The sequence below is a fragment of the Tenrec ecaudatus genome, chromosome 10 (assembly GCF_050624435.1).
Source record: "Tenrec ecaudatus isolate mTenEca1 chromosome 10, mTenEca1.hap1, whole genome shotgun sequence".
NCBI lineage: Eukaryota > Metazoa > Chordata > Mammalia > Afrosoricida > Tenrecidae > Tenrec > Tenrec ecaudatus.
The window spans coordinates 76,756,741-76,771,174 of NC_134539.1; the positions used below are offsets into that span (position 1 = coordinate 76,756,741).

General features: G+C 56.7%; 1 protein-coding gene across 1 annotated transcript in view; it reads right to left on the bottom strand.

Moving 5' to 3' along the window:
• HMCN2 (hemicentin 2) overlaps positions 1 to 14,434 on the bottom strand; it is a 166,454-nt gene that overhangs the window by 38,688 nt on the left and 113,332 nt on the right. Inside the window, exons 54-63 of the mRNA XM_075559554.1 lie at positions 12,573 to 12,723; positions 10,979 to 11,197; positions 8,525 to 8,638; positions 7,956 to 8,143; positions 7,012 to 7,108; positions 5,952 to 6,113; positions 5,652 to 5,765; positions 4,168 to 4,370; positions 3,651 to 3,732; positions 2,039 to 2,170 (exon numbers count right to left, since the gene is read on the bottom strand). Coding sequence (XP_075415669.1) covers positions 2,039 to 2,170; positions 3,651 to 3,732; positions 4,168 to 4,370; positions 5,652 to 5,765; positions 5,952 to 6,113; positions 7,012 to 7,108; positions 7,956 to 8,143; positions 8,525 to 8,638; positions 10,979 to 11,197; positions 12,573 to 12,723 — 1,462 coding nt within the window. The remainder of the gene's footprint in view (positions 1 to 2,038; positions 2,171 to 3,650; positions 3,733 to 4,167; positions 4,371 to 5,651; positions 5,766 to 5,951; positions 6,114 to 7,011; positions 7,109 to 7,955; positions 8,144 to 8,524; positions 8,639 to 10,978; positions 11,198 to 12,572; positions 12,724 to 14,434) is intronic.

Here is a 14,434-nt window from a genome sequence, read left to right on the forward strand (position 1 = left end):
TAGCAGGGTCCTGCCCCAGGGCAGGTGGTGGCAGGAGGCAGGTAATGAGCAATCATTGGCCTTATTCCCCCACTACCCACCACCCACAGGCTCCTTGGGGATGTGGAAGGAGGCCCACAGTGCCATGCATGTCACAAGATGTACCAGGGGCACCCGCCGGGCAGTAACGGAGTGTGTCCTGGTGGTCATCATATAATGCCACAGGGTCAATTTCACATAGCGACCTGGTCTTTGGAATTAAGTGCTAAGTATACTCAAGATCCCTGAAAACCTGTCTACCTTGAAATGAGTACACGCATGTTCACAGCGGCATTACTGCTAACTGTTAAGACGTGGACACAACCCAAATGTCCATGAGCTCATTGATGGCTTAATACAATGTGGTGTACCACACCCCGGGACAGTCCTGGGCAACAATGAAATGAGGTTCTAATCGCTGCCACACCTGGGTGAACCCTGGAAACATCCCAAGGGGAAGAAGTCAGTCCCAAACTGTGACAGTTACACCATCTACTGTCAACTTGAGGAGGAGGTGGAGTCTAGCCTGTCAATCACGTTGCAGCTTGATGACCTCAATGGAGATTTGGAGGCACAATGGAGATAAATAGCTCACTGGCAGCCAGACACAAGACAGGCTCTCTCTCCCTGTGAGACATTCCTGTTGACAAGTCACATGGAGCTATGCTGATGCAGCCAGAGCCCTGGAGCTGGAGGAGCCACATGGAGACCCACGCCAGCACTGAGAGGCTTCCATCGCCACTGGATCCACAAGACTTTCCACCCACTGGCCTGTGATCTTCCTGCATTTGGCATTGTTGCATGGCTACGTGAATCAGGAGAGGAATTTATAGACTGGTATCGGACATATGGGCTAATATCGGACTTGATCTGGACTGGGCTGGGATGTTTTCTTAATATACCGTTACTCTATGATATAAAGCTCTTTCTGACACATAGATGAGTGGCTATGAATCTGTTTTTCTAATCCACCCAGACTAACACACAGACATGCAGTCCAATTCCAGTCTGATTGACACAAGCAGGGTCCTGAGCAGGTCGTTCCAGAGAGACAGAAGTAGCCTGGTCATTACCTAGAGCTGGGAGGCTTGAGGGAAATGGGGGTGTCTGTTGACGGATATGAGGTTTCTTGGGGGAGGGTGGATAGAATGCTCCTAAATTAATTGTAGTGATGATTGCACAACTGTAGAAACATGGAAACCATTGAACATACAGTGTCGTGGGCGACCGGATGGTGTGTACGAGTCACGTAAAGGCTGAAGGGGTGAGAGCTCAGGCGTGTGCAGGAGCCGTGGGGGCTTGGCTGGAGTAGGGAGTGTGCGTGTGGGGAGGCAGGTGGATGGGCCACACATAACCCCCTGGGGCATGGCTCTAGGGGCTACCCTAGTGAAAGGATGGCTCACAAACAACCCGCCCAAGGCTGCATTTGCAGCATCCTTTGCCTTGTGTGGTGGCTGGATTGAGGGCAGACTTGGCAGACCAGTGTGGGGGCTGCTGGCCTCATGGAAGGGGAAGGAGGAGGCTGAGGGTGGGGAGCCCGTGCCAGCAGTGTTTCCTGGCTGGCAGGACAAGGGATCCACAGGGTGGATGGGATGAGAGGAAGAGGATGGGACAAGGGCACATGTTGGGATGGGCTTGGTGCTCAATGGTGGGCCCCAGAGTCAAGAATGGAGAAGCCACTTCTGGAGCAACCTCAGTGACAGGCCCTCAGGACCCACCCTGCACAGTGAAGAACCTGTGTCTCGTGTCTCTGGAGAGCTGTTGGGACAGACACAGGTGTCACTGCTGCCCCACGCAGCCACAGGCATCCCAACCTGGAATTCCACAGGAGCAGTTCTGGACGGATGCTGGGATTTCAGGGACTTATATGTGTGTGGGGGAGGGGGACCCACACTGTGCTCCCAGTCCCTTCTCCCACTGTGAACATTTCACAACTAACCACATCCTTCGGCTTCTGATTTGCTTTCTTCGGAGATAGGGCTAGTAGACACTGAGAAGCTAGGAGCCATGCTGTACTCACCGACGGGCATTCTGTCCTTCAGCCACGTAACAGTGGGCGCAGGGACCCCACTCACATCGCAGGTCAGGACGAGGGGGCTCCCAGCCACCTGACTCACTGTCTCCATCTTAGGGTTTTCAAATGTTGGGGGCACTGCAGGAAAGAATCTTGAAAGTCCATGAATCTTGATAATGTCCCCCTGCTTTCAGGAGGATCAGGGATGCCTAGCAAGGCTTTTGCCTGTAGGGCAGAGTCTACCTTGTTGACGGGAATGTGGATTGTTTCATTCACAGATATAAACTGGACCAATTGTAGCAGCAAGTTCCACTTAGACCAGAGATGGTCAGTGTGTGGCTAGTGTACCTGCCACCCATCTCCTGCTCCCAGGCAGGCAGGCATTGCTAACCGATCCCGGCACTCACTCTGGCTCAGTCACCATGTAGGCTTGCAACCCCCAGGTGACTAATGCCAACAGAGTAGAGTTGGCTAGGCTCAAGAAAAAGACTCTGTCTTTAGGGACAAGATATGTCCCACTCTCTACTAGTCCCTAGAGTGGCCATCAAGAGACGGAGCTGTGGCCTTTGGGCAGCAAGTCTGGTATCTGTCATGTCTAACAATTTCAGTCTTGTTCCGGGTTGGATTCACCGGCTGCTCATCTAGTTGGGAGGCTTCTGGCTTTGTTATCGATAGCTGGCACCCCCTAATTCGTGCTTCCCATTTCGCACAGCATCGTTTTAGCTGAGCACACGGTCACTCAAGTAGACACGACACTTAGTCTCCTCTGCAGCCTACAGTGGCCAGCTGATGAGGGTCTTACTAAGCAGAGAGGCCAAAACATCATCTGCCTGGCTTGCTTAAGATAAACATTCTCATCCCGCCTTGTTGCTCTCTTCTGCTTCCCGTAAGCTAGAGCAGGCTCAGCATATCCCAGGCTCAGCCACCCAAGACAATGGGAGGTCAGCAAGATGGGAAGAACCTGGGTCCCCGAGTCTCTGCCCAGGGCGGCGCTTGCCCACCAGTAAAGACGTGCGTCTCAGGGCTTTTTGATGAGAGGGGTTCATTTCTCTCTCACTGGGTCCCCTGCTTAGGAAACACTTTGCTACCCTCTAACTGACACAATGTCTGAGCTAAGAAAACTTGGCCGGGCTTCCATCCCTAGACAGCCCAGACAGACTCCCCCTTCCCCTGCTCAAGCTTCATAGCCAATCAAATGTCGCCTAAATGCTGACCTTGGGCTGATGGGACAGTCTCTATGTATCCAGAGTAGAAGTGACATGGCCGTGGGATTCCTTCATGTCTGCTCTCTGAGGCAGTGGCTACCTGCCCAGGCCCAGCGCCCGGTGCTTTATAAAGACAGTCATGGCAGTGCCATGAGATGGAGTGTTTCCTGTGTACCCAGCAGGCCTGAGCTGCTTTCAGGCCCCCTTTTCTGGTGACAAGCATAGCCCAGATGGGCAATGTGGCTCTACTGCACCCCACGAAGCTCGCTGTTTGGACTCTAGTCCTTTTGGGTCCAGACCCCACACCCCACTCTGCTCAGCAGCAGCCCTCTTTCCAGACAGGGCATGTTCATCCTTGGCAGTTCCTGGGTGATGCTCAGCAAGACGTCCCTCGCCCCACGTGCCCGGCTTACCCTGGACAGTGAGCACGAAGGTCCGCATGGCCTCCCCAGCCACATTGTTGACTTTACAACTGTAGACACCTCTATCGGACACCTGGGACAGAGGGCACTTCATGGAGATGTGGAGGTCCCAGAAGCATCCACAATCCCCAAGTAGCCCAACACTGCCCAGGATGCCAAGAGGAGATGAGACCTTCTAGCCTCAACCAAGGACCTCAGGGAGGGCAGAAGGGAGGTGGGCAGTTGCCTCTACACACACACACAAACACACACACACACGACTCCTGCCCTCCCCTGGGCCTGGGCCTCAGTCAAGCCCAGCAGAAACACCCCCCTGCTGTGAGGATGGATCTAAGCCAGGAGGGAGTGGCCCGGGATGGATCTCCAGAAGGTCCACAGCTAAGCCCTGTGCTCCCCCAGAGTCTTCCCCTAGCCTACCTGCGCCCCTGCCCCAGGCTCAGCAGAACCAGAAAATTATTCTTTTGCTACCGGCCACAGCAGCCCCACCCACGGCACCCTGGCTGCTCACCTGGGTATCTGGGATCTCCAGCCTCTGGTCACCCAGCAGAGGCTGGGCCCGCTGGGCCAGAAGCAGGGTCTGCCCGTCTTTGTACCAGGTCACAGTAGGCTCGGGGAGAGAGTTGGTCTCGCAGTTCAGGACAGCTTTGTCCCCTGCCCGCACCAGGACTGTGTCCTGCGGTCCACTAGGAGGCTGCTTAAAGGTGGGGGGGACTGAGGGCAGGAGAAGAAGCTGAGTAAGGTGCTGTGTTCTCCCCCTCGCCTTCTCTGTCCCCAGCCACAGGAATGAGTCAATAGAGGTCCATCAGGCGCAGAAAGGGGACCTGGCCTCCAGGGTTGGCACGGGCGCAGGGAAAGGAACCCAGGCTACTCTCAGGAACAGGGACATGCTGGGGGCCTGGGGAAAGCACTTGCTCTCTCTCTCTCTCTCTCTCTCTCTCTCTCTGAGGCTCTCTGATGGCTCTCCGAGGCTCTTTCATGCATGGACTGGAGTCCTTCACAGAGCCCCCCAACCCTCGAGCAAACCAATTCCTCCCCCAGGCAGTAATGACCGGTGTGGAAGCCCCACCCTCAGCTGTGAACATAGGGGAGCCGTGTGGTGCCTAGAGCGTCCTGAGTAGATGAACACACCCTACAACCAGAAGCACCTTGTAGGGCAGTGATTCTCAACCTGTGGGTCGTGACCCCTTTGGGGGTCGAACGACCCTTCCACAGGGGTTGCCTGATTCATAACAGTAGCAAAACGATAGTTTTGAAGTAGCAATGAAAATAATTTTATGGTTGGGGGGGTCACGACAACATGAGGAAGCATATTAAAGGATTGAGGCATTAGGAAGGTTGGGAACCACTGCTCTAGGGGGTTCTGGCTCATGATACTTTGGGCCAACTCCCCACCTCCACCCCCACCCCCAATGATTTCCAGGACCATGAGTCCTGCAATAAATTACATGCCCAGAGTCTGCTGATCAAACAGGCTTGAGGAAAGCCCCTTTCCAGACCTAGCTCTTGGGACTTTGTCACACTTCCTACTCCTTAGCATCACTGTCACCATAGCGTAATCTGCACCAGACACTGGGGCAACCATGGTGCAGACCAACCATCATTTACTCTTCCCACCAGACACCACCTTACAGAGGAGAAATCTGTGGCTCAGAGAGGGGTCCTTAACCGATGCCAGACCAGACATCACCAGTCGATTCCAACATTCTCCCCTGCTCAGCCAGGATGCAGTTAGTAGAAGAGTTTGCTGGGCTCAACTAACTTGCCCAACAGCTGAGTTTCAAACCTAACTCTGTCCAACTCTAGAGCCCATGGCCTTAGCACTGTGCAAGACAGTGCCACCTGGACGCCGTCCATGGAGAGAGGGTAGGGGTGTCAGCCTCATCCAGTGGTGGCTGCCCCTCTCCTGGCTGAGCTACCCATGCGGCTGAGGGCCTCAGAGCTTACTGAGGGAAGTGGGGGTCCGTGCAGGAAGGGGACAGACAGGCCACATACCCAGCACGCTAAGCTGCACCAACTTCTGGTCTTGGCCAGCGGCATTGAGGGCTTCGCACGTGTAAATCCCGGAGTCCGACAGCTGCGCGCGAGCCAGCTGCAGCGTGTGCGTGCCTGCGAGGGGAAACCCAGGCCCTCGTACCAGCAAGCTGGGCCCCAGCCCCCAGGCCCATTTCTCCGTTCCTACTCCATCGCCGCCCCCCGCCCTGGCCCCCACCTGTCAGCCAGGTGCCAAGCCTGGGAAAAAAATGCTGGCTCCCTGCACTGCCTCCAAGCTGGCTGCAGCCTCAGTTAACTCACCAGGCAGAAGGAATATCTCTTCACCCAGGGTCAGGGCCTGACTGTCCTTGTACCACGTGACCTCGGGGCTCGGGTGAGCATGGGCGTCACAGGGGAGGGAGACGCTGCTATTCAGGATGGTGGTAACCTCCTCTGAGGTGGGGCCTGTGATTCTGGGTGGGACTGTCGGCACGGCCACCAGGACAAAGAGAGGTACATGAGAACACACGCCAGCAGGAGGGCAGGCAACCCTTTGGCCACACAATGGCCCCTGCACATGACAACCATCTAATAGATGAGAAGACCAGAGAGGGAGCGTCTTTTTCCCAAGGCCACACAGCTGGGCAACAGCAGAGTGAAAATGCAAATTCCAAGTTGAGTCCAAGTCCCTGGAGAGCTCAACACTGTCACCCTCTTCCCTGTGGCTACTGTGCCAGAAGCAGAGCTCAGGGCCACCCACCGAGGTGCTCCATGTGTCCAGAGAAGGCAGAGGTGACCAGCTCAGGCTGTGTGGCTTCCATGAGTGTTTTTCCACAGCTGGGAAGCTGGGTTGGCTCAGAGCTCTGCTCGAAGGAGTCAGCCAGAGAAGGCTCCCAGTCTCCCGCTGTGTGCACCGGAAATGCTTCCCAAGGCCTGGCTGCCTCCCTAAACCAAACTCACTGCCTTGAGTCAATGCTGACTCATAGCAACACCCCCCCACCCCGCCCTGTGGGCTTCCGAGACTGCAGCTGTTGATGGGAGTAGAAAGCCCAGTCTCTTGCCCTCCGAGATGCTGGTGGTTTCGAACTGCCAACCCTGTAGACCGCAGCCCAATGCATAACCACTGCACCACAAGGGTTTAGCTGAAAATCATCTGGGGCGGCTCCAGCCGTGGGCATCTGTCCCAAGGCTGGGCTCCAAGCCCCAATGCCAGAAGAACCAAGACAGTGGCCCTGAGCTGGGACAAGATGCTGTCCTGACATCCTCCTGCCCCAGCCTGCCCTGCGCGGCTGACCCTCAGTGCTGGCTAGTGGCAGAGGGGGCCCAGCACACCGGCTCCGCTCCACATCAGCTGGCGACCCACCTGCTCCGCTCAGCTCACCTTGGACCCTGAGCGTAAAGAGCTTCTCCGCAGAGCCCGCCTGGTTCTCGGCCACACACATGTAGCTGGTGGCGTCCGGCGCCTCTGCGGTGGAAACCTGTGGGGCACAGGGAGAGGTGCTTGGGAGATGCTCTAAGCTGCAGGGCCTTGGACTCCTGAGACACCCCACCCCCCAATCAGGGACTCCTGAGGGCTCCCTCCCACCCACAGCAGGCAGCTGGTGGAGACCAGGGGCAGGATGGCCCATTGATGGATGGAAGACTGTGGCCATCCCCCAAGCTTTCTGTGGCAGTTTCAGTGAGAGGCTGATGTTGGTGCATTTCTGTGGCACATTTGGTGTTCACCACCACCTCCCCCTACCCCATGGAGGGCAGCTGTGTGTCTGGACACTGGGTGCCGAGGGTGCCAGGCACAGTCGGAGGCCCCACGTCAGGGTGGATGGCCTTTGGGCAGGATGCCCAATGCCAGGCTGGGCTCTAGGGGCAGCATGCACGTGTCTTCCTTGCAGGCATCCCCCGAATTCCTAGGTGCTGTGTGGGGGCCTCACTGGCCAGAATGGCTCCTTGTTTACAGGTGTGCAGTTATTTATTTATTTATCGGGATGAATTCATCCCAGGTACTCAAAATCTGCAAACCAAACCCCCTGCCCCCGAGCGGATTCTGAGCATAGCGACCCTGTAAGACAGAGGAGGGCTTGTCTGACGCATTTAAGACAGAGGAGGGCTGCTCCTTAGGGTTTCTGAGGCTATAAGTCGTGATGGGGCAGTAGCCTCATCTTCTTTCCACAGAGGGGCCGATGGGCTTGAAGCATCAACCTCACAGTTAGCAGCCCAATGTGCAGTTCTCAAGTGACTCTGAAAATGGCAGCTCCTAGGCTCCCGGATAAGCAGGCCTGAGCTCACAACAGCCACTGCTCCTTGAGCCCGCCCGGGGGGTGCCCTGACCTGCAAGACCTGCCCGTCCTCCAGGACCTGCAGCCGCGAGCTTGGAGAGAGAGGCAGCCCATTCCGGAACCACGAGATGGTGGGTGTGGGGTTGCCCAGGGCCGGGCACTGCAGACTGACGCTGCTGCTGGCGTTCACGGTTACCTCCTCCACCAGCTCCTCTGTGTCGCCCAGGATCACAGGTGGGGCTGGGGGGTGGGGAGAGGTAGCAGTGGGCTGTGGCCCAAGGACCCCTCCCAGGGGAAAGACCCCAGAGGGAGGGGATGTGGAGGCAAGAGCAGCAGCGGGGCTCCTCCTGCCTTGGTCACCACATGCATCGGGCTAAGGCGCAGGCAGGGCACACAGCTAGGGGGCAGCTATTTTGGAATCTGAGCCCAGTTCCACCTAGTTTGGGGACTCAAGCTTGTCACCCCTGCATTATCAACCTGGGAGTACCGCAAGGCTGAAGATGCACTCTACCAGACCCCCTTCTGGGTGACTGCCACCCCCCAGGGCTCTGCAGTGCTTCTGCCCCCACCCCAGCAGCGACCCCCACGCCTCCCGTGGCCTGTCCCTGGCCCGGCACTCACTCAGCACCAGCAGTTCATAATGCAGCCAGTCCTCGCCCACCTCATTGGAGGCCTGGCAAGAGTACCTCCCAGCGTCCTCTGCGCGCACCAGGGGGATCTGCAGCACTCGGCCCCCTGCCGGGACAAGGAGGCAGAGCTGCTGCTCAGGGCCAAGAGGCTCATTCTCCATCAGCCAGGAGACCCACTCTTTCTCCTGAAGGGGCCTGGGACAAGCCACTGCCTCCCCAGCAGTGAAAAGGAGGCAAGAACCCCTGCCTGCGTCGTTAGGGAGCCCTGGTGGCAGAGTAGTTATGTGTTGGGTTGGAAACCGCAAAGCCGGCAGTTCAAAACCACCAGCCACTCTGTGAGAGAAGGATGAGGTTTTCTACTCCTGGAAAGAGTGAGTCTCTAGAACCCACAAGAGCAGTTCTATGCTGTCCCATAGGGTCACTATGAGTTGCAATGGATTCGATGGCAGTCCCTGAGTCCTGGGCCAGGATGGGGACCAAATGAAAGCACCATGGCTTTGTCGTGGACCGGGCCTGGCCGAGCATTTTCTGACCCTGACTCCCCAGTGACTCTGTGGGGGAGGGTGTTGTCACTGCTCTCATCTCACAGATGGAAAAGCAGAGGCTTCCCCAAGAGTGCCCAGCAAGAGGGCAGTACGGCAGGTTCCTGGGAGCTGCCCTGCTCAGTCCAGCTCCTTGAGAGGGGCAGGAGGCCTGGACTGTGTACAGCCATGTTGGAGTCCAGAGGTTCTCAGGGGCCAGAGAATGCCACATCTGGATTTGGGGGGGACTGGGGTGGGCTTGCCTATGAACCAGGAGGCTCCAGGACCAGCACTGGCATCTATAGGAGGCTGGAGTTGGTTTATACAGGGGCCGAGTGAGGAGCTCCTTTGAACTCTGGATTCTGGGTTGGGGGGATCAATGACCTAGACGGTGATCAGGCTTGTGACTGGGGTTGGAACCAAGGATCACTACAGGGACAAGGGCTAGGACTAGGCAGGCGGTGACCAGGGGCAGGGTCCGTTGATGACTGGGGTTAATCTATAGCCAGGGTTAGGCTTGGGACCAGTGTGTGGTCATGATGACTGAGTGTCTGAGCCAAGGTGAGGGGTGAGGGGTGGGCTGGGAGACCTACTGGGTCAGTGGCTGTGGTCAGGGTGTGGTTGATGGGTGGGATCCATCTGTAGACAAGTCTGAATCAGGGGGTCCGTGCACGATGGAACTCGTCATGTCCCCAGGATTTGAGGTAAGGGACCAGGTGAGCTCCGGGGGTGGGCCAGCCAGCAGTTGGAAGGCAAGATAGGAGATTCGTCCAGGGGGTTCCAGCAAAAGCAATTAGTGCGGGACGAGTGTCGCCTCCCTCCCATGGGGCCTCTGTCTTTGGCAATAGCCAAAGTCCAAACCTTGTAATCGCCTGGCTTGTCCGAAGGCTGGTGTGGCCTCATCTTCCCCCACCTGCCCTCCATTGACTCCAATCTGACGGGACACAGTGCAAGTCCTAATCGGAGGCCACCCAGTCCCCCTCCCGGGGCTCTCAGCAGGCCTCCAATCCCTCCCACCGGGAGCTGGCTGGTCCAAGAGGCGCTAGACAAACAGCCCCAGACAGTGGCCCCTCTGGACCCCGCTCCCACAGCCCTGTTGTCGTGTCATAGCATGTAAACATATAGCGCCAAGTCCACAGCTTCTACGTGTCCGAGTACCATGCCGTGGCATTGACGACGTCCTTCAGCAGGTGCAGCCCTCCCCCTGCCTCCCTTTTCTGAGCAGTCCTCCCCCCCATGCACAGGACTCACTGCCCCCTCAGGCTCCCGGCTGACCTCCTGGGGGGCTGCTGTCCCCTTGACCCCCTGTGGATAAGTTCTTACAGACAAGTCACTGCTCTAAAATCTGGGGTTATTTACAAACCAGCCCAAACCCGCTGCCATCAAACCGATGCCGACTCCCAGCACCCTATGAGACGGGGCAGAACGGCCCCTGGGGGTTTCCGAGACGGCTTACTTGTTGGATTTTTACATAAGAGTTACAAATAGCTGAAGCAGTAGGAAAACAAAACAAACACAAAATCACATGAGCCGGGTGCTTTGGGCACAGCATGGCCCTCAAAGGCCACCGGGGACTTGGTCAGCGATGGGGGCCATGAGCCTTCCTGAGGAACTGAATGAAGGAGTCTTCCGTCTCATGACGTCACAGATGGGAGCCCGGGAGTAAGGTAGGGTGGGGTGAGATACTCCAGGCCCAGGGTGAAAGCCTTGCCTCCCTGTTGTCTCCCACCAAGGCTGAAGGGCCCCAGCTCTTGCCAGCTGACAAGCAGGGGCACCTAGCCCCGTTTACAAAGGGCAAGGAAAGCCCAGGGAGGCTGGAGGCCCTGCCCAAGGCTGCACAGAAAGCAGAGCAGGAGAGCAGGGCGCTTTTACAGGGGGAGGCTGGGGACCAGCTCCGGTGTCGGGGTGGCTCTGAGCAGAGGTACCTTGCAGCACAGACACCCCGTCTGAGGCCGAGAGGGGCTGGTCTTCCCGGTACCAGGTGAGCTCCGGGGGTGGGACAGCATTGGTGTCGCAGTTCAGGTAGGCGGGGTTGTTCTCCACAATCTCCCGGTACTCAGTGACCCCGCCCCGGGCCTCCTCCTCCTGAGACAGGATCTCAAAGGCCGCGCTGGCATCGCCCACCTTCTGGAACATGGGGGGCACTGGGGAGGGGTGGGCAGACAAAGGCACTAAGGCTTTCCATCTCACAGACCCCCCCACACTATTGGGCCACTTCCCTGGGAGCATGGAGAGCGCACTCCATCGCCAGCGTGTGTTTATTGAGCAATGGCTGTGTGTTGGCGGCTCAGATGAGCGCCTTGTAAGCACCCAGACCAAGGGGACTCGGAAAGGGTCCTCGCTCTGCAGAAACAGCGGGCGTGGAGGAAGTGAGAGTGCAGGTGGCCCAGCAAAGAGGGACTCAAACCAGCAACCTTGGGATCTGGAGGGGGCCCTGCAGGTCACCTGACTGGATTGCCCACGTTTTACAAAAGGCCAAAGGACAGCCCTGTGGGGACAGTGACGTCCCAAAGGAACACAGCTAGTCGGCGACAGGGCCGGGGCTAGAGCCCAGCCGCCTCCTTCCCTTCCTGTCCTGGGCCAAGAGGCCAGTCCTCTCTAGAAGCGCACACCGTGCAGCACGGCCTGGCTTACAAACCTGCCTGCCCGCCATCCTTCCTTCCATTCACATTAACTGTTTGTTTCTGCCTGAAATGCAGGATGTATTTTCTTTTTAAATCATTTTATTGGGGGGCTCGTACAACTCTTACCACAATGCATACATTGTGACCTGGGTAAAGGTCTAGAACAGGTTTAATCGCCTACAATTCATACATATATTGTCTGAACTCATCCGCCACCCTCCTGAGACCCTCCGGTGCCCACCTGGCCCTTGCCTCCTTTCTTAGCTAGCTTCTCCCCTTCCTACCCCCCACCCCCACCCCTGTGGCCATCCCTCGCCTCCTCTTCCCTTTCTTAAGAAAAAGTTTCTAACCTGTGAAGAAGCAGAGGTAGGATCACAAACCCACAACCAGCTCAACAAGGGCAGCTCAGAGCCACTCACCTCACTCTGGCCTGGGAACCCCGAGTCTCCTATTAGAGCCCGGGGGCCTGGCCGAGGCGCTACGGACAGTGGTTAGGCTCTCTCAGACCTGGTGCAAAATGAGGCTGTGATTTGGGAGGAAGCCTGCTTGTCTCTGTAGACCTCAGGCCCTCGGCTGTAAAGGGTCTCGGGTTGTTGAAATGGTTCCCGGGCACTAAGTGTCGGGGTGCATGGACATGACAGACAAGCGCGTGCTTGCGAAGGGAGCCACCACTACAGCTACGGGGACCCCCGGGGGCAGGGGCTGTAGACTGAATGTGCTTGGGAACCTGCACCTCCGCAAAGCAATGGCTCAGTGTGAGATGGCTGAGGTGGCCGGAGCCCGGGCAGCAGGCTCCGGGGCAGATGAAGGGCAGTGAGTGTCCCACACCTGACAGTGGCTCTGACCCTGGAGGGCACCCTCCCCCCGCCCCCCTGGCCCACTGGCCAGCACCCACCCTGGATGAGCACGCTGAAGTGCTGGTCGTCCTCGCCAGCCACGTTGGTGGCCAGGCACAAGTATCGCCCTGAATCGGAGACCTGGGTGGGCTGGATCTGGAGCAGTCGGCCTTCGCCCAGGATGTGCAGTCGCTCGTGGGGCGTCACGGGCTGGGAGAGAGGAGGCAGGAGGCACAGAGGTCAGAGGTCAGGGGACCGGAACAGCCAGATGAGTGTTGAGCAGAACGGAACACCGCCCGGTGCTGTGCCCTCCTCACGACTGTTATGTTTGAGCCCATTGATGCGGCCTGTGTCCGCCCCCCTGGCTGAGGGCCTTCCTTGTGTGTCGCTGTGATGCTGGAAGCTGTGTTTCTGGTGTTTCAGATGCCAGCAGGGTCGCCCAAAGGGAACAGGTTTCAGCGGAGCCTCCAGACTAAGGAAGACCGTGAAGGAGTCGGCTGTCCACCCTGGAGGAAGCAGCCACTGAAAACGTGTCGTCGGCTGCCAGCACATGGTGACCTCCCATCAGATCCCTGGGGTTCATAGGGTTTTCTTCCCTTATAAATTGATTCTTATGGATTATAAGTAACTATTGACCAATCTCATCCACGACTCACCATCACTGAGTTGATTCGGACCCATAGCAACCTATGGGGCTGTTAACTGTCAGGTCAGAAGTTCTAAACAACTAGTCGCTCCACAGGAGAAAGATGAGGCTTTTCTCTCTTATAAAGAGTTACAGTCTCAGAACCCCCCAGGGGTGGCTCAACTCTGTTCTATAGGGTCATTATGAGTCTATAAGGTTGCTATGATCTTACCCATAACGCCCCCCAAAAACCCGAACGTGTTGCTGTCAAGTTGATACTGACTCATAGGGCACTCAGATGCTATAGGACGGAGAACAGCTCTATAGCCGCAAGGGTCTTATTGGCTGAGTTTTAGAAATAGGTCACCAGGCCGTTCTGCCCAAGCTAGTCTGCCCTGGAACTCTGCTAAAACCTGTTTGGCACCATAGCAACACACAAGCCACCACACTCAGACGGGCGGGGCTGCATCCAAGAGCACTGGAAGAGGACTGGGAATCAAGCTTAGGTCACCGCAACAGAAATTGAGAAATCCGCCACGTTACAGCCACTGCCCCTCAACAACGGGACAAAACTGCCCGCTGCCTTTGAGTTGAGCCCCACTCACCGCTCTCTGCTACCGAGTTCTGAAGCCATAAGTCTTTACGGGAGCAGAGAGCCCCAGCTCTCTCCGAGGAGCGCCTGCAAGTTTCAACTGCTGGCCTCGCCCGTAGCAGACTCACTCTTAGCATGCGTGCAGCACCCCTTTTCGATGCCCCAGAGGCGTGCAGATATGTCTTAAGGAAAAGGTTAAGTGCAACATAGACACGCCTGATGACGTGGCAAACCCAAACCCAGTATACTTAGCACATTGAGCGGGGAGGGAGGTGGGAGGGAAAGCAAATGAGTAACTAGAGTAGAAGCCAGCATTTATGAGCCTTTCCCCCCTAGTTGGATTCTTATACAAAAATAAACGGTGGCATAGGCCAGGGAAGGAGGCCTGGTGGTGTAGTGGTTAAATACTGGGCTGTGATGCTCATGGTGGACGGTTCAAAGCCACCAGCAGCTCCGAAGGAGAAAGACTGGGCTTTCTACTCCTGTAAGCAGTTACAGGCTTGGAAATCCACAACAGGAGTCGCCATGAGTCAGCACTGGCTTGAGGACCGTGGGATGTTTTCTGGGGTTTGTTTTTTTGTTTATAGACCAGGGATTTCTTGCTGTCATACAGAGTGCATTGGAAAGTAGATTAAAATTTAACACATTATCATTTGACCTCCCTTTTAACCCATTTTAAGTTTGCTCTAGTTTTTCATAAACGC